At 35.3% G+C, this 18,873-nt stretch overlaps 4 protein-coding genes across 9 annotated transcripts; 2 read left to right on the top strand and 2 right to left on the bottom strand.

Annotated features, from left to right (window-relative positions):
• The first annotated feature begins 94 nt into the window (after positions 1-94).
• On the top strand, positions 95-2,202 carry LOC108340061 (aquaporin TIP1-2-like). Its single transcript, XM_017577290.2, has 2 exons — positions 95-241; positions 1,390-2,202. Exons 1-2 carry the CDS (start codon positions 95-97, stop codon positions 2,200-2,202), a joined length of 960 nt encoding a protein of 319 aa, XP_017432779.2.
• LOC108338859 (uncharacterized) lies at positions 1,243-7,867 on the bottom strand. Of its 6 annotated transcripts, none has more exons than XM_052877650.1 (6): positions 7,389-7,826; positions 5,620-5,916; positions 5,217-5,435; positions 4,990-5,118; positions 4,632-4,855; positions 1,243-2,198 (listed from the first exon to the last, which is right to left on the bottom strand). In XM_052877650.1, the coding sequence occupies exons 1-5, from the start codon at positions 7,647-7,649 to the stop codon at positions 4,634-4,636; spliced, it is 1,128 nt and encodes a 375-aa protein (XP_052733610.1). In that variant the 5' UTR covers positions 7,650-7,826; the 3' UTR covers positions 1,243-2,198; positions 4,632-4,633. The 6 variants fall into 6 exon arrangements, with proteins under 6 accessions (XP_052733610.1, XP_052733613.1, XP_052733612.1 ...); XM_052877653.1 differs by having other exon boundaries at positions 4,628-4,855; XM_052877652.1 differs by lacking the exon at positions 1,243-2,198 and adding an exon at positions 2,669-3,024.
• On the top strand, positions 3,042-4,716 carry LOC108338861 (aquaporin TIP1-2-like). Its single transcript, XM_017575908.2, has 2 exons — positions 3,042-3,305; positions 3,453-4,716. The coding sequence occupies exons 1-2, from the start codon at positions 3,192-3,194 to the stop codon at positions 4,260-4,262; spliced, it is 924 nt and encodes a 307-aa protein (XP_017431397.1). The 5' UTR covers positions 3,042-3,191; the 3' UTR covers positions 4,263-4,716.
• Positions 7,868-11,573: 3,706 nt separating the features above from the next.
• Positions 11,574-14,924, bottom strand: LOC108340758 (rop guanine nucleotide exchange factor 1). Its single transcript, XM_017578322.2, has 5 exons — positions 14,393-14,924; positions 14,170-14,286; positions 13,401-13,921; positions 12,750-13,106; positions 11,574-12,190 (listed from the first exon to the last, which is right to left on the bottom strand). Exons 1-5 carry the CDS (start codon positions 14,658-14,660, stop codon positions 11,753-11,755), a joined length of 1,701 nt encoding a protein of 566 aa, XP_017433811.1. The 5' UTR covers positions 14,661-14,924; the 3' UTR covers positions 11,574-11,752.
• Between the last annotated feature and the right edge of the window lie 3,949 nt (positions 14,925-18,873).

Below are 18,873 nucleotides of genomic sequence, written 5' to 3' on the forward strand. Positions count from 1 at the left end.
TGCACCCTTATAATTAAGGTGGCTAATATGCTTTGTAAAAGTAGTTTCTATAAATAGAATCCAGCCATCCCTTTCTTCTTGAAACCCTGGAAACATGGACTTAGCTAATTCCCATGTAGTAGTTGTTGAACAACTTTCGAGATCTGATCATACTAACAAACCAGTCAGTTCCTTGTTAAAGAAATCAGTAAGGCGAAAGTGTTTTGCTTTTACTGGTGCACATGAGATTTTCCGACCAGAGGTATAATTAATTAACGCAAATTTTATGTTCTTCTTATGATATCCTCTAATATTTTTGTTACTTATTTAAAGTTTAATTATGTATTTCGGTTTGTAGGATTTTAAGTCTTCTAGTATGAAGTGTCTCTTAACTTAGTTACAATTTAGTTCTTCAGATATTTTCACAACGTTTAATCTGTTTAGGTGCCATATGCAGAGAACACTCTGACGTTCAAGTCAAGATTTGTTCGAATAATTTTATAATAAATATGTAGTAAAAGTTACTAACTACCTGCATATCAAACAGACTTCGGTGATAGATTTTTTATTATGATTGATAATCCAACTACGACCTATGTATCCCTAACTTGATTTAGGATTAACCTAATTATTTTTAATAACTAATTTTGTTAATATTCTAATTGATAATTTTTTTTAGTTAATGACTGACCGGACAGTCATAAACTACATTATCTAATATCTATATCTTGATTACATTTTAACAAATAATGTTTTATATTTATAATTGTTGAAGTTGACAATTTCATAATCTTCCACCATACTATCATATGATTAGCATTCCCTTATAATCATGATTAAAAGACGCGTTGTATTCTACACTAGTGAGTAGAAGTTAATCCAATCTTAATAAGTTGTGTGTTTCTCTCTTGTAGAAAATTATAGAACGTTGTCTTGTCCTATCGTGTCTTTCCGTGAAGTGCTATGCGTGATAGCATATTCCCATGCATAGTCTATGACTCATACGTTAATATAATATCAGTTTAAGAGGCACAGGTGGAAACCTATTATTTGAGAAAACGAAACCTAGCTATATACTCAGAAAAAAGAATTAAACAAAATCACAAAATATGATAACATTTTACTCATTTATGATGCTGATTTATCTATTATGAAATACAGTTACCTTACTAAATTTTGCTGTTGCTTATAATGATACACGTTTGACAGTTGTTACCAGTTGAATAAATGGTTCTTACAGCTGAAGCATAATGCTGTCCAACATTTAGCCAGTATGATAAGACAGTAAATTACTTTGAAAATGAGTTTATAAATTGTATAGTTGATTACATGAACACACAGTAACAACATAGGTGAATCAGAAAGTAATTTGTTGTTAACAAGAATAAAAACTTAGTTTCCTTGTTTCAGATGTGGAAAGCAGCTTTAACAGAATTAACGGCAACTGCATCTCTGATGTTCACCTTGACCACTTCCATTGTTGCATGCTTGGACTCACATGAGACTGATCCTAAGCTTCTTGTTCCCTTTGCAGTTTTCATCATAGCCTTTTTGTTCCTAGTTGTGACAGTTCCTCTCTCTGGGGGCCACATGAGTCCCGTTTTCACATTCATTGGTGCTTTGAAGGGTGTTGTCACTCTCACCCGTGCTCTCATTTACGTCTTAGCACAAATCATTGGCTCGATAATCGGTTTCTTTATACTAAAGTGCGTCATAGACCCTAAATTAGCCTACACATATTCCTTGGGAGGTTGTGCCATTGATGGCCAAGGAGTGAGTTTTGGGGTTAAGCCACAGAATGCTTTGCTAGTGGAATTCACATGCACATTTGTGGTACTCTTTGTGGGAGTCACATTGGCATTTGACAAGAAAAGGTCTAGGGAGTTGGGCTTGCCAATGGTGTGTTTGGTGGTGGCAGGATCCATGGCATTGGCAGTGTTTGTGTCCCTAACTGTAACTGGGCGGGCCGGTTATGCTGGTGTGGGCCTCAACCCAGCAAGATGCTTAGGCCCGGCATTGCTTCATGGAGGACCACTCTGGCATGGGCACTGGGTTTTCTGGCTTGGGCCTTTCTTGGCATGCATGGTGTATTATATTGTGTCTATGAACCTTCCAAAGGTGGATTTGATTTGGCTTGAGGGAGAACATGATGTTTATGATAATACTTCTTTCTCAAAGGATCTGCCAGAACAATGCAATGCAGGTTTCCAACTCCAAGTCTGAAACAAAATATGCAGTATCATGTATAGTTTTGATGTAAGTCTCTGTGTAGAATTGTGGCTGGTCAATTTGGTTTGACACTACCAACATTCAAACCATAACAAAAACTTGTTAAAGTAGTTGTTGGGTACATCAAAAATATAACTAGAGAAATAAAAACATCAAAAATAAAACTAAAGAAATAAAACATAAAAAATATGAGTCCAATCATATAAGAAATTGCATTAAAAACCTGATGTTTTCATAGTGTTATCTAAGATAAATATTTAGTTAAGAATACTTCTTGAGAGTATTTTCGGTGTTAATCTTAATCCTTTACTTCGAATGTGAAAAGTTTCCAACTTCTTATATGAGAGAATGTGAAAAGGTTCTTCAAAATATTAAAACTCTCCACAGATACGACTAAAAAGCTTATGGCGTTATGGAATAAACCTTTTGATCCAAGTAAAAGTTAAAAACACAGAGTCCCGGTGACAGAGGTGTTTCGTTCGCAGAATCAAAGAATAGTTTGACAATGTTAGTGGTACAGCTATTGCGTGTCCTTATTTATAACTGCAACCATTGAATTTCAATCCGTATTCTGGCTCAAACAATGAAAGAAAATCTTTATTTGGAAATATTCATTTATAGATAATTGGGTTCTTCATCGCTTCTGGTAACTTTTGTGCCCATTTCTTAATATACTTATTCCACTCAAAGTGACTTATTCGGCTCCTTTATCTTTTCATCCACACACACCGCATTTATACCTCCCCTCATCGTTTTCATTTGTTCCAGTTTTCATCTCCCACCCACACTATGTGCTCTTCTTTCTCTCACGATAATCTAAAATGAAGAAAAATAAAAAAATAAAAATCGGTGGAAGTTAATTCTAATATTTGGTGAAAGATGCCATGAAAGCGATTCCACAATGATTGCGTTTGGCAGACTCACAATGTTAAATAGAAGGCAGATATCACATAACAGATCCACCAAATTCCCAGGTGGTTGAAATGAACGACCAACTTTCAATGGCCGTTCATGGCGGTGACACAAAGTTTCACGACAAGTTTTCAGAGTCCAAATTTCTTACCTTTATCGGTGCCCATGAAATTTTCACAGTGGAGGTTTTTGAATCTAGTTATAATTTTTATGTACTTTTCAGTAATATATATATATATATATATATATATATATATATATATATATATATATATATATATATATATATATATACTGAGCGGCAATAACATGTTTTGAATTCCTTTTCTCAGACGTGGAAAGCAGCTTTGGTAGAGTTAATTGCAACTGGTGCACTAATGTTCACCCTAACGAGTTGCACTGTTGCATGTTTGGAATCACACGAGTCCAATCCCAAGCTTCTTATTCCCTTTGCAGTGTTCATCATAGTGTTCTTGTTTTTAATTGTGATAGTTCCTCTATCCGGGGGTCATATGAACCCTATTTTCACATTCGTTGCGGCTCTAAAGGGTATTGTCACCCTTTCTCGTGCTCTCCTTTACGTCCTGGCACAGTGCATTGGCTCAATAATTGGATTCTTTGTACTCAAGAGTGTGATGGAGCCAAAATTAGCACAAACTTATTCTTTGGGAGGTTGTGCGATTGGTGACAAAGGACAAGGTTCTTCCATAAACCCGCAGGATGTTTTGTTGTTGGAATTCTCTTGCACACTTCTGGTACTCTTTGTCGGTATCACGCTGGCATTTGATAAGAAAAGGAGCAAGGAATTGGGCTTTCCAATGGTGTGTTTCGTGGTAGCAGCATCCCTCGCACTCGCAGTTTTTCTGTCGTTAACTGTAACAAGGAGGCCTGGTTATGCAGGTGCGGGCCTCAACCCGGCAAGATGTTTGGGCTCGGCGTTACTTCACGGAGGCTCACTATGGAATGGGCATTGGATTTTCTGGGTCGGGCCTTTCTTGGCCTGCATAATCTATTACAGTGTCTCCATTAGCCTACCAAAGAAGGGTTTGAATTGGGTGGATGGAGAATATGATATCTTCAACTTGGCTATGGATTTTTGTGGAACCATCCCTAACAATTCCGTTTTAAACGATCTTCCATGACTCTCACCAATAAAGGAAAGATACAACAAATTTGTGTTAGCTTTTATGTGAAAAACTTGTTCACTTGCTACCTGTTTTGATACTATATATCAACTAGACAATACAATACAACTTATAGAACTCACATTTGCCTTTATAACAAATGCTTCATTCGCAATGTTTGATAATGTATGCATTATTATATATAGTAAAATAATCTTACTTGAGAGTAATCAGATTTCGTTCTCCATGGTTTGTATATTTTTCAGATTCACAAATAGCTCCACAGAAAAACACAAGTTATGGGAGTAATGATAATTTACATATGAATAAAATTTTATTATATATTTTATGGTTCATTTAGCCGTGATATGTTAAACACGTACGTACAGCTAGGGTGCAGTTTCACTAGAGGATGGCTGAAGAAGTGTAGAAGATGAGTCTAGAGGCTCGTGCACTACTGAATTTGAAGAAACCGATATGGGACTTCCCTCCAACTGCAACATAATGCTCCCCAGTATTTCAGTTAAAACTTTCTTGAACTCCTCTTCTTTCACCATCTTCGCTTCATCTGCATTCACCATCTTAAACACTTCATCAATAACCTTATCCATCTGCACAACCAAACACCTTAATGTTCATCACTGTGTCTATATATCCATAAGCAAATACCATAATATTAACTAGATATGATTAATGGTAGTATAATTTGGCAGTGTGTTGACACCATATATATATATATATATACCTCTTCAATGGCACCAAGGGGAGGTAAACCAGCAGATGGAGCCAGCGCGTCCAGTGCCACTCGTAGATACTCTTTTGACATCTTTCCATTTCGATCTTTAGGCAAAGTCTCTAAAGCTGAGTTCAAAGTCTGCAACAAATGATATATGGGTGTGTTCCATATAAGGAGGTTGAAGAAAAGAAGAGAGAAAATGGAAGATATTACAAGCAATCACAAAAAAATTTGACCTTGTCTAATTCAAACTTGTTGGATAGTAGTCTCTTAACACCACTTCCATCAAAGATGTTCTCACTGTGAGCAACTATGACTGGTTGCTCCTTAAGACGATTCGCCACAGCCAATGCCACTACCTTAAATTCCTCCAAAAATGTCTCCTGAGAAACAGGCTTGTCCAAACCAGATCTATCTAGAGATAGCAGTGCCGGTTCTACAATGTTGCTTAAAACCTAAACCAGCAAAAAATATGATAAGCCAAAAGAGGAAGGAAATGAAACAAGTTTGAGATATATCTGAAAGGAGCCTCTTAGCATCAAATGAGAAACTGTTCTGATCGTGTTTAAGGTAAAAAAAAAAAAAAAAAACATGTTACATTTGTAAAGAAAGTCAACGACATATGTGTAAATGGGCTACCCAAGAATCTGCTGTAGGAGGAATTCCTTGTTCCACAGTGAGCTTGCCAAGAGCTTCAATTACATGGTCATGCAGTGATCTGTTAGGGGATTCAATATGAGAGAATATAAACGCCATTTCTGCTTCATAAGCCGAACCATTAACAAATTCCAGAAGATCTTCTCCATCAATGCGAAGTATCACAATTGGGTCACGCTTCAGTCCAGCAGCCATACCCAAGAGAATATCAGAGAGAACCTCTTTGAACTCAGTTTTGCTCACTTTTTCCTGCTTCCCATGAGTGAATTCATTCAACACCTACAGAACAAGTCATTCTCCATGTCAATTCTTACTTCTTGATTGGTTCAAACATATTGGACAATCAAAGTCATGTCACACAAATATAATTAATCTTTTAAAGGAAATGATAAAGAGAAAACTAATCCATTTAATCCTCATCACGTCACGTTACTTTAGAACCAAATGCTACTTTTATTTTTTTTTGTCTCCTTGTGACTTTATAAATTTATTGATTGGCCTAATTTAGTAGGTAGGTGAGAACGCTTTAACCCAAAGAAAACCTTTGGCTGTCCCCACGAAAACATTGGCTTCTGTTTCTGGATGCAGCTATTGTGATTTATCATTGACTATAGAATAACAGCAGTTTGACTTTTTGCACTGCAAAGTCTAACTCAAAACTTTCTACCACTATTATTTATTAGCAGTCTTAAATTCAAGTATATTTTAAGTTTAATTACATATTATTTAAAGCTGAAATGTCAAAATGCCAGCTTATGTCTATTTTCTACCACATTCCTCGTTAGATTCCTCCTTACACGGAGATAAGAAAATGACCACAAAAAGTTAAGTAGAGCAGAGAAATCAATTGCATAAAGTTTGCAATCAAAAGGCAACTAGTCCTACAGGACCGACCATTTTATCATATAGAAGGATAAGTCCAAATTGTCATAAACAGATTAGGATGCTTCTGGGACCAATTAGAAATCAAGATTTTGACAAAAAACTTGCTCCATAATTGCCCGAAAAGGATATGTATTCCAAGCAACATGTTATATTTTCCACAATAAAAAAAACATCGCAGAAAACCTAATTGTAAAAATCAATTAAGGTCTGCCTCTCCATCAACGTCCGAAGCATTGAAAGCACATTAAAAATGTTGCAAATGCGCCAAAGACATTGGATAAAAACAAAGCTTAAAGCCTTAAACCACAAACGAAGAATATTTTAATATGGCTAAAACAACAGACATTGGAACCCAAACAAATCAGATGAAGATACAATGATATCACAAAGAGGATACATAAGTCAATTATATATTCCCCTTGGACACCAATAATTATTCATTACAAACACCAACACATAAGGCAATTCAGGATACTACCGAAACTAAAGCCACGGAAAAAGTTTCAACCATATAACGCCACATTATTTCCTCAGCAACAGTTTTCTCAGCACCGAGAATGTTATTTTCTTAATCTACCAAAAACCGAGTTTTTGTTTGGTCTGTTAAAAACTGAAATAGAAGTAATAACAAGGCGGTTTTAACAGAAGCAGAACTACAGTGACATAAATTTGAGGTTGAAGACGGCATCATGCTCACAGCATTAGCAAAACTCCAAGGCGGTTATAACAGACAGGAACATAAGCACGAAAGGAAGATATATAACAGTAACTAGGTTGTTTTTTTTTTTGACAGAAAAGTTAGAACACAGAACCTGGTAGAAGAAGAAATACTAGGTGGTTTGAGTAAGAAAAGGAGAAAGAGAAACCTCGGAATATATGTGATCAGAATCAGGATTGGTGCCGTGAGGAGGAAGGCCGAGAGCAGCACCTATGTCAGCAACAGCAGGTTGGAGCTCTTTCACAGAGAGTTTGCCATCTCTGTCTGTGTCTAACTCGTGGAACTTATTGTCGACGAAGGTGGTGAAAACCTGGTCGTTTCCAACCAACTCCATAATATTGGAACCGTCTAGAACCTGTCCGTTTCCACCACTTTTCTTCCTGCTCAGCCTCCCACTATCTGTCTCCATTCTTTCTCCCTTCAACGCTTCTCCCTTTTCTTGTGACTCTTGTGACTTCCTCGCTGCTCTCGTGACTCCCACACCGCTAAAAGCAACTTCTCTTCGGATCACTCTTTTCCTTTTCTATCTTTCTCTCTTTCTCTCTATGCTCTTCCCTACTTCCTCTCTATCTCAACCATCTTCTATTTATTCACTCTTCTCACCTAAATTATTTTATTTTATATTTATCACTCTAACATCATAATATTTTTTTCAATATTAGAAATTGAATTAACTTGTGAACTATAATTATACATTGAAATAATTAATTGGATAATTTTATTAATAAAATATATAATAATGATGAGATGATGACGTAGAATCATGCATATCTGTGTGAAATATGAAGATAGACACGTGTTTCTCTGTGTGAATATACACATACCCTATACAAAGGATTTCATGATTGGTCGGAGGGTGCAAATTTTTTTTTGTTTTTTTTTCTTATTTACTATTTTTAAAATTCGTTTTAATTATATTAATTATTCTGGATAAATTATCATTCAGATTATTAAATACAGTAACAATAGCATCTATGTTAAAAAAATAATTTAAGCAATGATATTCTTTGAAGGTATTACTATGGTCTCACAAACTACTGATTGGTCTTAGGGCTCAGAGGCTACCAATCGGTTTTAGACTATCGATCAGTCTCGATAAGCTTCTCAGCGGTTTATAAGCTTTTCAGCGGTTCATTTTCGACAACCGTTAAGTAGAATTAAGGCGCAATAAATGTAGTAACAGCTATCATTAAACAGTTAAAGTTTGCATTAATGACTATTAAAAGATAAATTAATTTGTCAGATTTCTTTAAACTCTATACCGTTCATTAAACCACTACTAACTTAAGCATCAGAGTATCTTTTACAGGTATTTTTCCTTCTGATCCAAAATGACAACCGAGTTAGAAGCATTGCCGATCAAAACAAGTAACAACCAAACGATAGATTGAAAATATACGAGCGGAGCACAGAAGTTAAAGATTAATGTGTAAGTCTCACCGAATTCCTATTGAAAACTGAATAAATATAGAAATCCCCCGTTTGATTTGATTTGAGTGATTTGATAAAGTTGTGATGAGAAAAAAAGAAGAAGAAAGTGATATTGAGTAATGATGAAATTTTGGAATGGGAGGGTCACGTGGGGCGGTTGGGCTTCCTCAAGTGCCACCGAACCACTAATGTCCAAACATAATCTAACCATTGGAGGTAAGGTTTGGTGGCTCTGTAGTTATGGATTGTTCTCGTCTTATCAACCTTATTCTTTTCTTCTTCCAACTAAACTTCAAATGCACCATATGTCATATCTATATTTATGTGCAAGTATATTAATATATATTTGATCCTTCAAATTCAACATGAATTTACATGGCAAGATTCTAACATAAACTAATTTGAATACTTATTTTTGAGAAGATTCTTTTGCAAAAGATCTTATAAATCAAATAATAAGAAAGTTTATAATATGAATATGATAAGTATGAATAATTATTAAATTAAACAATAGATAAGATCAACATGCATCATAATCTATATTTCAATTAAAATAATATTTATCTTAAATATATAATAGTATTTATTATAATAACAAAATAATATATTATTATAATAAAATTAGACTAATTAAAATAAAGAAACTTAATTTATTTTATTAGGTTGTACTCTCTAATATATCTATTGAATCAAATATATTTATTGATAATGTAAAATTAACCATTCGTATTATTATATCATTTCCCTAATATATAAAGTGAATTGAACATGTAATTTACTAAACTAAAAGTACGATACAACTTTATACGAATTAAAAGACTATTACTTATATTTAACATGTGTCAATGTATATGTTATACATAGCCCAACAAAGGATACTTAGTTAGGAATATGAGAAGAAACTAATAAAAAAAGGCAAAAGTGTGATATAAAATATCAAATAGAAGGCACTATAAAAAGATGTTTCTATTGTAATTGTTGGACGGTGAGGTTGGTCAAAAGAAGCACTACATTTGGGGCTAGCTTAGCCTCCTATTCCATTACATATATATATACATAGCTTCCTTTCAAAGTTTATTTATTAGGTGTTTCCTAAAATAAAAAGTGCAATAAATTGCATTAAACTCTTTTCTTATTATTTTTTCCCTAGTCCAAATACTATATTTGCTTTCTAAGTTTTACTATATATGAAGATGAAAGGAAGTGAATTTCCCATGATTTGATTCGTTTTTGTTTTTATCAATGTGTACATAAATGAAAGGAAAAATTATGTGAACCACGCTACTCAGTCTCACACTTTGGAAAGAGATAAAGATTATGGAAGTGAGAATAAAGACATCCTAACACGAAACAAAGCTTAAAATATCTTTGTCTAGACATCTTAGAATTTGATTACTTGAAAACTTACTGATGTTATTAATGTAATGATACTGATAATCAATTATATATAATTTATCTTTAATTATATAAGCTTAAAAACATACTTAATATGTCTATATATAATTGATTATATATATATATATATATATATATATATATATATATATATATATATATATATATATATAGGTAAATAACAATAAATTTGACTTTGGATCCTAATTCTTTTTGTACACTTTATGACTTTCCACCACACATCTATACAAAGGTAACCCAAAGTGGTCCAAAAAAAGCTAAGATTTGAAAGGAGGAGATATTACATTATTACTTCACTTTCAGAGGACTACTAAGAGAGTCAGACAATTTGCTCTATCTGCTTCTTATACAAGCAGTAATTCATATCTAAAAATGGTATTTTGTAAGCATAAACTCTTCAAGAATCACGGGCCCAATAGTTGACTTTATAGATCAAATCCATGATAACATTCATGTTTAGATAACCATTTCTGATCTCAATATGTAATTAAAATATGCTTTTCTTGTATTGTTTTCTTCAAGGATGGTCCTCCTGGACAATTAGTAATTAATCTCTGCTTAGAAACGTTAACTTTCATTCGTCAAACATTATGAGAAACCATATTAGGAGTCTTTAAGGTAAACTTAAATGTCAATGATTTAATCGGATTCTTTATTTGTTTAAATGTTTTGTCAGTTAGAGTTTAAGAGTCAAATTGAATTATTTTTTTTTTTTAAAGTTGTCAGTTTTAGAGTTTAAGGATCAGTAGTTTAATGTAGTAGTTATTAGATAATTAGAAAAAATAAATGTCTTAATGATAGAGTTTATAATTTTGGAGATGAAAATTAAGATGTAAGTCTATAATACTCGTTGAATAAAAACTCAGTCATACAAACTAGTCTTAATGATAGAGTTATTAGCTAATCAGTATACATTAAACTCAGTCATACAAACTAGCATTCACGGGATGCAAAACCAAATACGGTTTACGTGAACAACAATATACTGGGAGAATAATACTCATTGAAGAAAAACATTTTACAATTTCATGTGCATCTTCACGGGTTGTTTCGTATAAAATTTGTCAAAATGACTAGTGTTAAGTATTAATTGTTTTTATATGTCCTCAAATCACATTTTTATTCTTATTAGTGTTTTTGTATATATAAAAACGAAAATTGTTTAATAAAACTATTTCAAAATACAAATATACGTGTTGTTATTCTTAATGTGTGCAATAATTTGGGGTAATTGAATATAGTAATTGTTAGTAGCTATTAATTTATATATTTGTTTTCAACTTAAAAGGGTATTTTGAGACAAGGCGATGTTTGGTGCTGTTTCGACCTGACTAAATTTTTATTTAATGTTATGGGAGGTGGGAGAGCAAGGGTACATACACATATGTATGATGGTGAATCTGGAATGGGTTATGCAGTCCTGAACACTACTTAGAATTTGGAAATTATAGAAGCCTACCACTAGAAATTTACTTGGGAGGAAACATTTTGAACTAATAATCCATTGGCATGATTTTTTAACATAAGCCTTCTCATACTGCCTAAGAATATACAAAAATTAGACCCTCATGTACAGGGAGCAGGACCAAGGACATTAGCCAGATCCACATTAAGACAAGATAATTGATGACCACCTATGGATGCAAGTCATACTAATTGAAGAACTCAGTCTCTTTCTGGAGCATCACCGGAAGCTCTTCTTGCACTGAGGTTTCCGGCATATGACCAAACTCTCTCAAACTCAGATTTGGCCAACTTGTCTGTCTTCGAATCTGCACCCTCCTTAGGAGCATTTCTCTTCATATCATGTATCCTTGCAGGACTACACGGGCTCCCAGTAACAGGAGAGGAGGAACAAAACGTTGGTGTTGCAAATGGGGAGGCATATGGAGTGTGCTGAATTGAGAAGGGACTAGGAGAGAATCTCTTCTGGATGGGCATGCCACCAAAACCTCCCCTGCTGAACAATGAGAGAGAATCTGCAGCCGCACATCGCTTTATACTATCATCTACATAAAGGACATCATCAATCCTGGCCATAATGTTAAAGGCCAAGCTCTCCATCACTCGTGAATAACTTTCAAGAATAGACTGCCCGACATCCTGCAATGGAAAAAACAAATCCACACGCACTTAGGTTTCATACCAAGCCACCCTTCTCCCAACACAAACACAATCCTCAGTAATTGTGCATTAATCATGAACCATCTGTAACACCAGAGTCCTTAACACAGGTCACTTGTACATATGGTTTCTATTCAATGTTGTCAGCGTTCATACACCATAAAATGCTACGATAAATCATCAACGTGGACCATGAAATTGGGAAAGCACAAGTTTGTATATTGCACGGCAATACAATGCATTTAGTCTCAGTAAATCCTTAACATTATTCCCTCACTAATTACTTCAGCATAGAAACCCTAATAGTTCTTTAGACCTTTGTCAGGACATGGAATGGTTGCTTAGATTTTTGAATGCCAACTGGCTCTGACAGTAGAAGTTCTCAATCAGATGCACATAAAAATATGCCAGGTGGCCAATGCGTTGACAAGAAACTTAGCTTTAACATATATTCCAGTCAGTGGCCACGCCATGTAGATGAACAGAATAAATTATGAGTTCGATTCAAACTAATGATTAACGGGAAAAAGTAGCATACCTTATTATATTGAATTTTGGCCATATCGAGTGCAGTCTGAGGGAGCCCTGGAAATCGGTGTTTCAAGCTTTCTAGAAGTGTCTCTGCCCGTTGTGCAAGAAAATGATTCTTGTTTTTTTCACTGTCAGCAACAAGTCCCTTCACCTTTCCACCCCAAGACCGTCTGGCTTTTGCTGAACTTAGATGTTTCTTATGGTCCTTCAGCCTCCATACATGTATGGCAGCCTCAATTCTATTAGCTATATCCAGAGTGTGATGCTCTGACGAAAGATCCAAACAATCAAGGAGACATTCAGGCGAGAACTGGTCTGCCGTTATGTATCGATAAATTATATCCCCGAGACAAGCCTTACCATTCTGCATTGTGGTTGCACAAGAGAACACAGGCATTTCAGTCTTCAGCAAGTTTAGCCTACTTTAAAGTAACAGGAGTATCAACTACGTATGAAGAAATTACTGAACTCCTACCCTTTTTTTACTCGAACCATGATTTTAGCACTCAAAAACTATACATTTAAAAAAAAATCATAAGCTAGTGCAACTCACATATGCATTGTTAGGACTGATGGCTACCAACTACTTGTAGCATGATACTCATCACGGTCATAACTAGACAGAAATTAGGAAGCAGCATAGGGCATGATTACTTACCTTGGGCAAGGACTCTACATATGCGCCGGGAATTTCCATTTCAGCAATCACAGAAGTATTAATTGCGACAGCAGCTTTTAGTATCTGATTAGTGCAATCCCTGCATTGCTGTAACCTTTTCCTATTTTCCTCGGACAAGCCATTTGGGGGTAACTTGGGAGAGGGAAGCCACCATTTCTCCTCCTGCCTAACCGATGGTCTACCGTAGGCATCACAATCCTTGGAATCAGCCAATATGATTCCCCGGTCAACATACCAAAATTGCGTGTCATGAAACCCGTCAAGCATACCGAGCAGCATCCCATCAAGCTTCTTCAGAGCCGGAAGATTGATGTACAAATCCGAGCGAGGACGCGTCGCCATCACCTCGTAGGTTCCACCCCCAGGAAACTGCTGCACAGATGGCACCAGCTCCACGATGGAATCACTAACACACAGCAGCCACTCCATTTCCCTACGCCACATTGCCTTCTTCTGCGGTGCCAGCGGCTCCAACCTCCACAGTTCGCCAAACACAGTTGCTGCAATTACCATCAAAACACACATTTCACAAACCTTGAGTGTTCACTTTTAGGCTCCATTCCAAAAATATTATCCATAAGCACAGGGCACTTCGATTTCATATAAACTCCGGACAAACTACTTCCCAAGCTTAATTCATTAATTAATTTCAGCTTAATTCAATTCATTTAAAACATCTTACTACTTTCTTCTCAAAATTCATCCAAGGCATTAAACAAACCAATTAAGACAAGGCAGAGTAACTAACCAGAGAGATTAGTTATAGCATTGGAGATAGCAAGCGCAGTGCACACTCCCTTTCCACCACCAGACATGTCTTCTCCGAGAAGCAGCTTAGCGAACCGCTCCTTCATCATTTCCACTTCTGCAAAAAAAAAAAAAAAGAAATCGCTCTCAATAACCCACTCTCGCTTTCCTTCACTCTCAATCAAAAGATAAAGTGACTCCCAAAGAAGGGAGAGGAGGATTACCCGACAGATCGAGGTCGCGCTTGTGATCCCAAACGACGACGTCCTTGCCGCCAATAACGGGAAGCATTACCTGCGGAGGCGGGAAGTTGAAGTGAGACGCGAGGGGACGCGGCGAGAGGTTGGCCGAGCTGGAAGCTCCCTCGGCGTCGAAGCGGCGGGCGGAGAAGCTTCCGCAGCTCTCGGACTCGCTGACGTCAGCGCTGAGGCTGTAGCTGCCGCAGCGGTCGCTCTGCTGGTCGGAACCGTCTTCAGACGAAACGCTCCCCATGGTTCCCCGGAAATCTCACGCAGATCTCAGGCACATTGGTTTGGAAGAACAACAGTGCAGCGTGTTGGCAACAGTGAGGAAATGGTAAAGCGGAAAACAAAAGCGAAGAAGCAGTGGGGGACAGGGTGGGTTAACTCGCAACGTTCTCTTTCAACTTCACTGTATGAGAGACAGTGCAGTAGTGAGTGGTGGTGGTGGTAGTGATGATTTCATGGGGGGCAAAAGCAAGAAAAAGAGACGCCGTTTGCAGGGGGTGTCTTTCCGTTACACCGCGGTTAAGTTAAGCACCCGACAAGGTCCTTTTCCATGGGGCCCACCTCCCTACGTTATATTTCCATTCCATCATGTAAATCTTCATGACGTGGCGTTCTCTGGTTGGATGGAGTTGGAGCGAGAAACCGTTGATCTAAACCACGATGGAAACCGAAACCTTACCAAACGGCGGTTATCTACGCATCGGGATATGTGTGGGAAATGTTAATCTGTGCGCAATCTCATCTTCAATTCAACAACCATATCATGTCGCAATATTTTAACCTCTTGATGGTGGGTCCCGATGTAAAAAGGGTCCATGGTAAAAACATGGCATGGCGCAGACAATTCTGACATAGTGTGTAGCCAAAGTATTCCGGTTTTGATCACGTTAACTTTTGTTTGTTTGTTTTGTTACATTATTAAACATAGGTTTTTTTTGTGGGTGTTGTACAGTGCGGTAGTGTGTTTGGTGCAGAAGAGGAAACCCAATCACGCGTCGTCGTAACCTGATGCAGAACAGATCTTTTGCGTCACGGAAATCATCAGAGGGTGGTGAGTGACTACCTTTTTCATTTACTTTCTTCCTACTCAGTTGGTAGCCGTTGATTTCAGTCCACGCCCACACTCCTGGAACCTACTTCCTTCTATGCCCTGATCACTTCCCCGCTCCATCAACTACTCGCCCTTAAAATATTACAATTCTTCGCTTTCAATTCTATAACATGAAACATGTGTACTTCAAATGTATGTGTCCGAAAATCTCTCCACAGTTTTTAAATAAATTATTTAAGATAATAATGCGATATTGACAGTTGTATTACTAAAGAAGTAACTTCAATGATAACTAGTGAATATTGAATATCGGGTATTCTGTTTTTACATCAAAATATATATTTATCTTTTGATAATCACGTTTTTCACTGAGTTAGAATACCACGTACTGATATCTCTTTATATCTGTCAAAGATATTTTCATATTAGATAATTTAGTAAAAAATAATTGTAGTTTTCCACATGTAATTAACCATTAAGTCTTTAGTCTAATAGATCTATAACTGTAGTTATTCAGATGGTCAATAATTAACAAAAATAAGTTTATAAATATTATTTCAATCATATTTTAATTTTAGATTTTATATTTATTTAAATTTGACCAAAATTTCAAAATATTACATTTCTTAGATTTATAATTCAATATAGATTTATAATTCTATGATCTGAAACATGTGTACTGATTTCAATGTCAAGGTTGTCCTAAAACATTACGTGTCGATCTGGACAATGTTGAATGATCAAACAAATAAATGAAATACGAAGAGATGTCCTAAACAACTTAAAATTTGAATTCTTGTGTACTCTAAAACTCCCAAATAATGCATAGACATTATTGTGTACAGCCTAGACATTATTACAAAGTGAATTTGAGAGATTAAGTTCAATAAAATTTGAACATGGCCAGTTTGAAACAATAATTTATATAGATAACGTGTACGCATAGTTCCGTATTTTCAAGCCAAAACCACTTAAGCTTCTTTTTTACATAGTTTATCACTCCATGGACCATACTGAATAATCGTGAGTATTACTTCGATTAAGTTGCTATAATTTTCAAATATTGGACACAAATTCGTGAATGGAAGCCAAAATAGGATCACATAAATTACAAAGACCAATTTCCAGATCGTCATAAAAAATAAGGAAAAAGTTATTTTTATTTATCTGTTTTTAAAATTTTATAAAATATTAACTGCTGTTTTGTGAGATTAACTATTTTCTTTTTCGTCTGATCTTAACTTATATAAATACTTTTTGTGAAGCAAAAATGATAAACAAACAGAGTAGAATTTTTTTTGTTTTATCACTCCCTATTTAAAAGATCCTTTTGTTTATACTCTTTAAGAAACTCATTTAATTTAATTAAAAATAATAACTTGACTAGAAATTCGTATCATTATTTCAAATTTTAGATTTTTGTTGTTCTTGAATACTTCAGAAATCATATTAGAAAAAAGAAAACTTACCGCTTAAATATTTATTATTTTTTACTAAAAATATACCCATCAGTTTAAAGTAATTTTTTGAAAATAAATAATGTACTATTCAATTACTTTTCTAAATATGTCTGACAAATAGCAACGAGGTCTAGTTTTTCGGTTATTTAGTATTGGAAAGTGTATTTCTCAGTTTCACAAACTTCAAATTCCAATAAACGCACACACGAAGTCTTTTATACAAAAAGCACTTTCGAGGAAATAGTAAACCCTAATAAAATGGGCTGTTCTTTTTTTTTATTGTTATTATAGGCTACATGACTAAAGCTCTTCTTTTGCATCATAATTTGGGCTTGGGTTTCGTGGGCTTAGGAGAGTATTTTGCTTCCTGCAACTGCTTTTTCTATATGCACCTTCAACCATTTCTCCTTGATTTCCAAATTTTTTAAAAATTTTAAAACTATCTTTTCCAATTCAAAAAACCCTACATCCAATTTTTTTTTGTATTTTAACTAATTTTAAAATTTGTTAAAAGATTATTTCTTCCATATATTTTAAAATTCATTTAATGATTTTTCAAAGTTTTAATGAATTTCAAATTGAAAATGTCAGAACCATTGAGTGGAATCCAGGTGTTAGTGTGAGGGTTTAGAAAATTCAAAAAGTGGAGGATAGATGTGTGTAGCGGATTGACTGATCGGTTTTGACGGTAATATATAAGCAAAATTTTCAAACGTTGAGTCACTTTTGCATGCACCTCTTCTCTCTAGATCTCTGAATTTCTCCTCCTTCTCTCTAAAAATCCTCACTTTTTTCTTATTCTGATCATCATCTAGGACGTGTTTGATCTCTTTCTTGGTGGCTAGAGTTTTATTTCCATCAATCCAGCTGCTGTGTGAAGTTGGTAAGTTTAAAATCACTCATTCTTTAAAGTTTTGCGTTTTTCTGATACATGCAAACACTATTAAGCTTGCATGTGTTCCTCATTGATCTTTCTCTAAACCTGTTTCTGTTTTGATCCTCTGGTTAGTTGGTTGCTTTAGAAGTGATTGTTGGTTATTCAAAGTGGTGGAGGCTTAGGAAGTTCCTAGTTTATTCAAGGTAAGGGAAGCTAGTAAGTTAATTATGCTTTTCTATGTTTGGAATTTCTGGTTGAATGCTTGCATGTATGAATGATGGTATGTTTGATTTAAATTTGTATTCAAATTCTGTGTTTGGCCGAGACCTGTGAACTGGGTTGGAGTTTCCTCATGAATATCGTTCGGTCGTTTTTGGTTGTATAAGAGAGGATGTGAAATGTGAGTGGAGTTAAATGGGTTTAGTGGGATAGATTTAATAGACATTATTAATCAAGTTTAGAGTTTTAGAAGTTCAGAAAAATATCTTGTTTTGGTTTAGGGAGTGCCATTCAGCACTCAGTAGAAGCGTTACAAAATCATGTATAAAATCGAACTATTATTGTTGACCGTTCGGTCGTGTTCCATACTCGGTCATTAACTGGGTTCGGTCTAGTGGAAGTATTATCTAATCATGGTCGTTCGGTCTAGTCACAGTTTTCGATATTAAACTAGTATCCAGTATAATCCAAGTGCACAGTCTAGGATAACATTCGGTCTAAGTTTTAAGAGTTCTGTTTGAGCTATTAGTGTTCGATGTAAGGTCTTCGAGTTTGGTTTAAGTTCCTAGTAGTTAGTTTTCTATAGTGGGTGATCAATAATAATGTCGTTCATTTCTTCTATTTGTCTCTTATAAACCGTTCGGTTTTACTCTCGGTTGGGTAGTGTGAAGGTGTTCGGTCTCCAACGTTCACAGGTTTTCTCTTTATTATGTGAAAATTTAATTGATGAATGATTGTGTATGTTAAGAATTTAATATTTATACTTTCAAATATTGTGGAAGAGAATTCCAAGGAAGAATGTCTCATGGATGGTTGTGGAATTGTAAAGCATGAATATGAATATGGATAT

The sequence above is a fragment of the Vigna angularis genome, chromosome 5 (assembly GCF_016808095.1).
Source record: "Vigna angularis cultivar LongXiaoDou No.4 chromosome 5, ASM1680809v1, whole genome shotgun sequence".
NCBI lineage: Eukaryota > Viridiplantae > Streptophyta > Magnoliopsida > Fabales > Fabaceae > Vigna > Vigna angularis.

What these genes read in the sequence shown, in the direction of transcription:
- LOC108340061 (XM_017577290.2), top strand. Translation starts at nt 95, where the DNA reads ATGGACTTAGCTAATTCCCATGTAGTAGTTGTTGAACAACTTTCGAGA. An exon ending in ATGAGATTTTCCGACCAGAG is followed by an intron (nt 242 to 1,389) that starts GTATAATTAATT and finishes TCCTTGTTTCAG; the next exon opens with ATGTGGAAAGCAGCTTTAAC.
- LOC108340758 (XM_017578322.2), bottom strand. Translation starts at nt 14,660, where the DNA reads ATGGGGAGCGTTTCGTCTGAAGACGGTTCCGACCAGCAGAGCGACCGC. An exon ending in TGCTATAACTAATCTCTCTG is followed by an intron (nt 13,922 to 14,169) that starts GTTAGTTACTCT and finishes TGGTAATTGCAG; the next exon opens with CAACTGTGTTTGGCGAACTG. An exon ending in CCAAAATTCAATATAATAAG is followed by an intron (nt 12,191 to 12,749) that starts GTATGCTACTTT and finishes TTTCCATTGCAG; the next exon opens with GATGTCGGGCAGTCTATTCT.
- LOC108338859 (XM_052877650.1), bottom strand. Translation starts at nt 7,649, where the DNA reads ATGGAGACAGATAGTGGGAGGCTGAGCAGGAAGAAAAGTGGTGGAAAC. An exon ending in CTCCTACAGCAGATTCTTGG is followed by an intron (nt 5,436 to 5,619) that starts GTAGCCCATTTA and finishes TTGCTGGTTTAG; the next exon opens with GTTTTAAGCAACATTGTAGA. An exon ending in ACAAGTTTGAATTAGACAAG is followed by an intron (nt 5,119 to 5,216) that starts GTCAAATTTTTT and finishes CATTTGTTGCAG; the next exon opens with ACTTTGAACTCAGCTTTAGA.
- LOC108338861 (XM_017575908.2), top strand. Translation starts at nt 3,192, where the DNA reads ATGAACGACCAACTTTCAATGGCCGTTCATGGCGGTGACACAAAGTTT. An exon ending in ATGAAATTTTCACAGTGGAG is followed by an intron (nt 3,306 to 3,452) that starts GTTTTTGAATCT and finishes TCCTTTTCTCAG; the next exon opens with ACGTGGAAAGCAGCTTTGGT.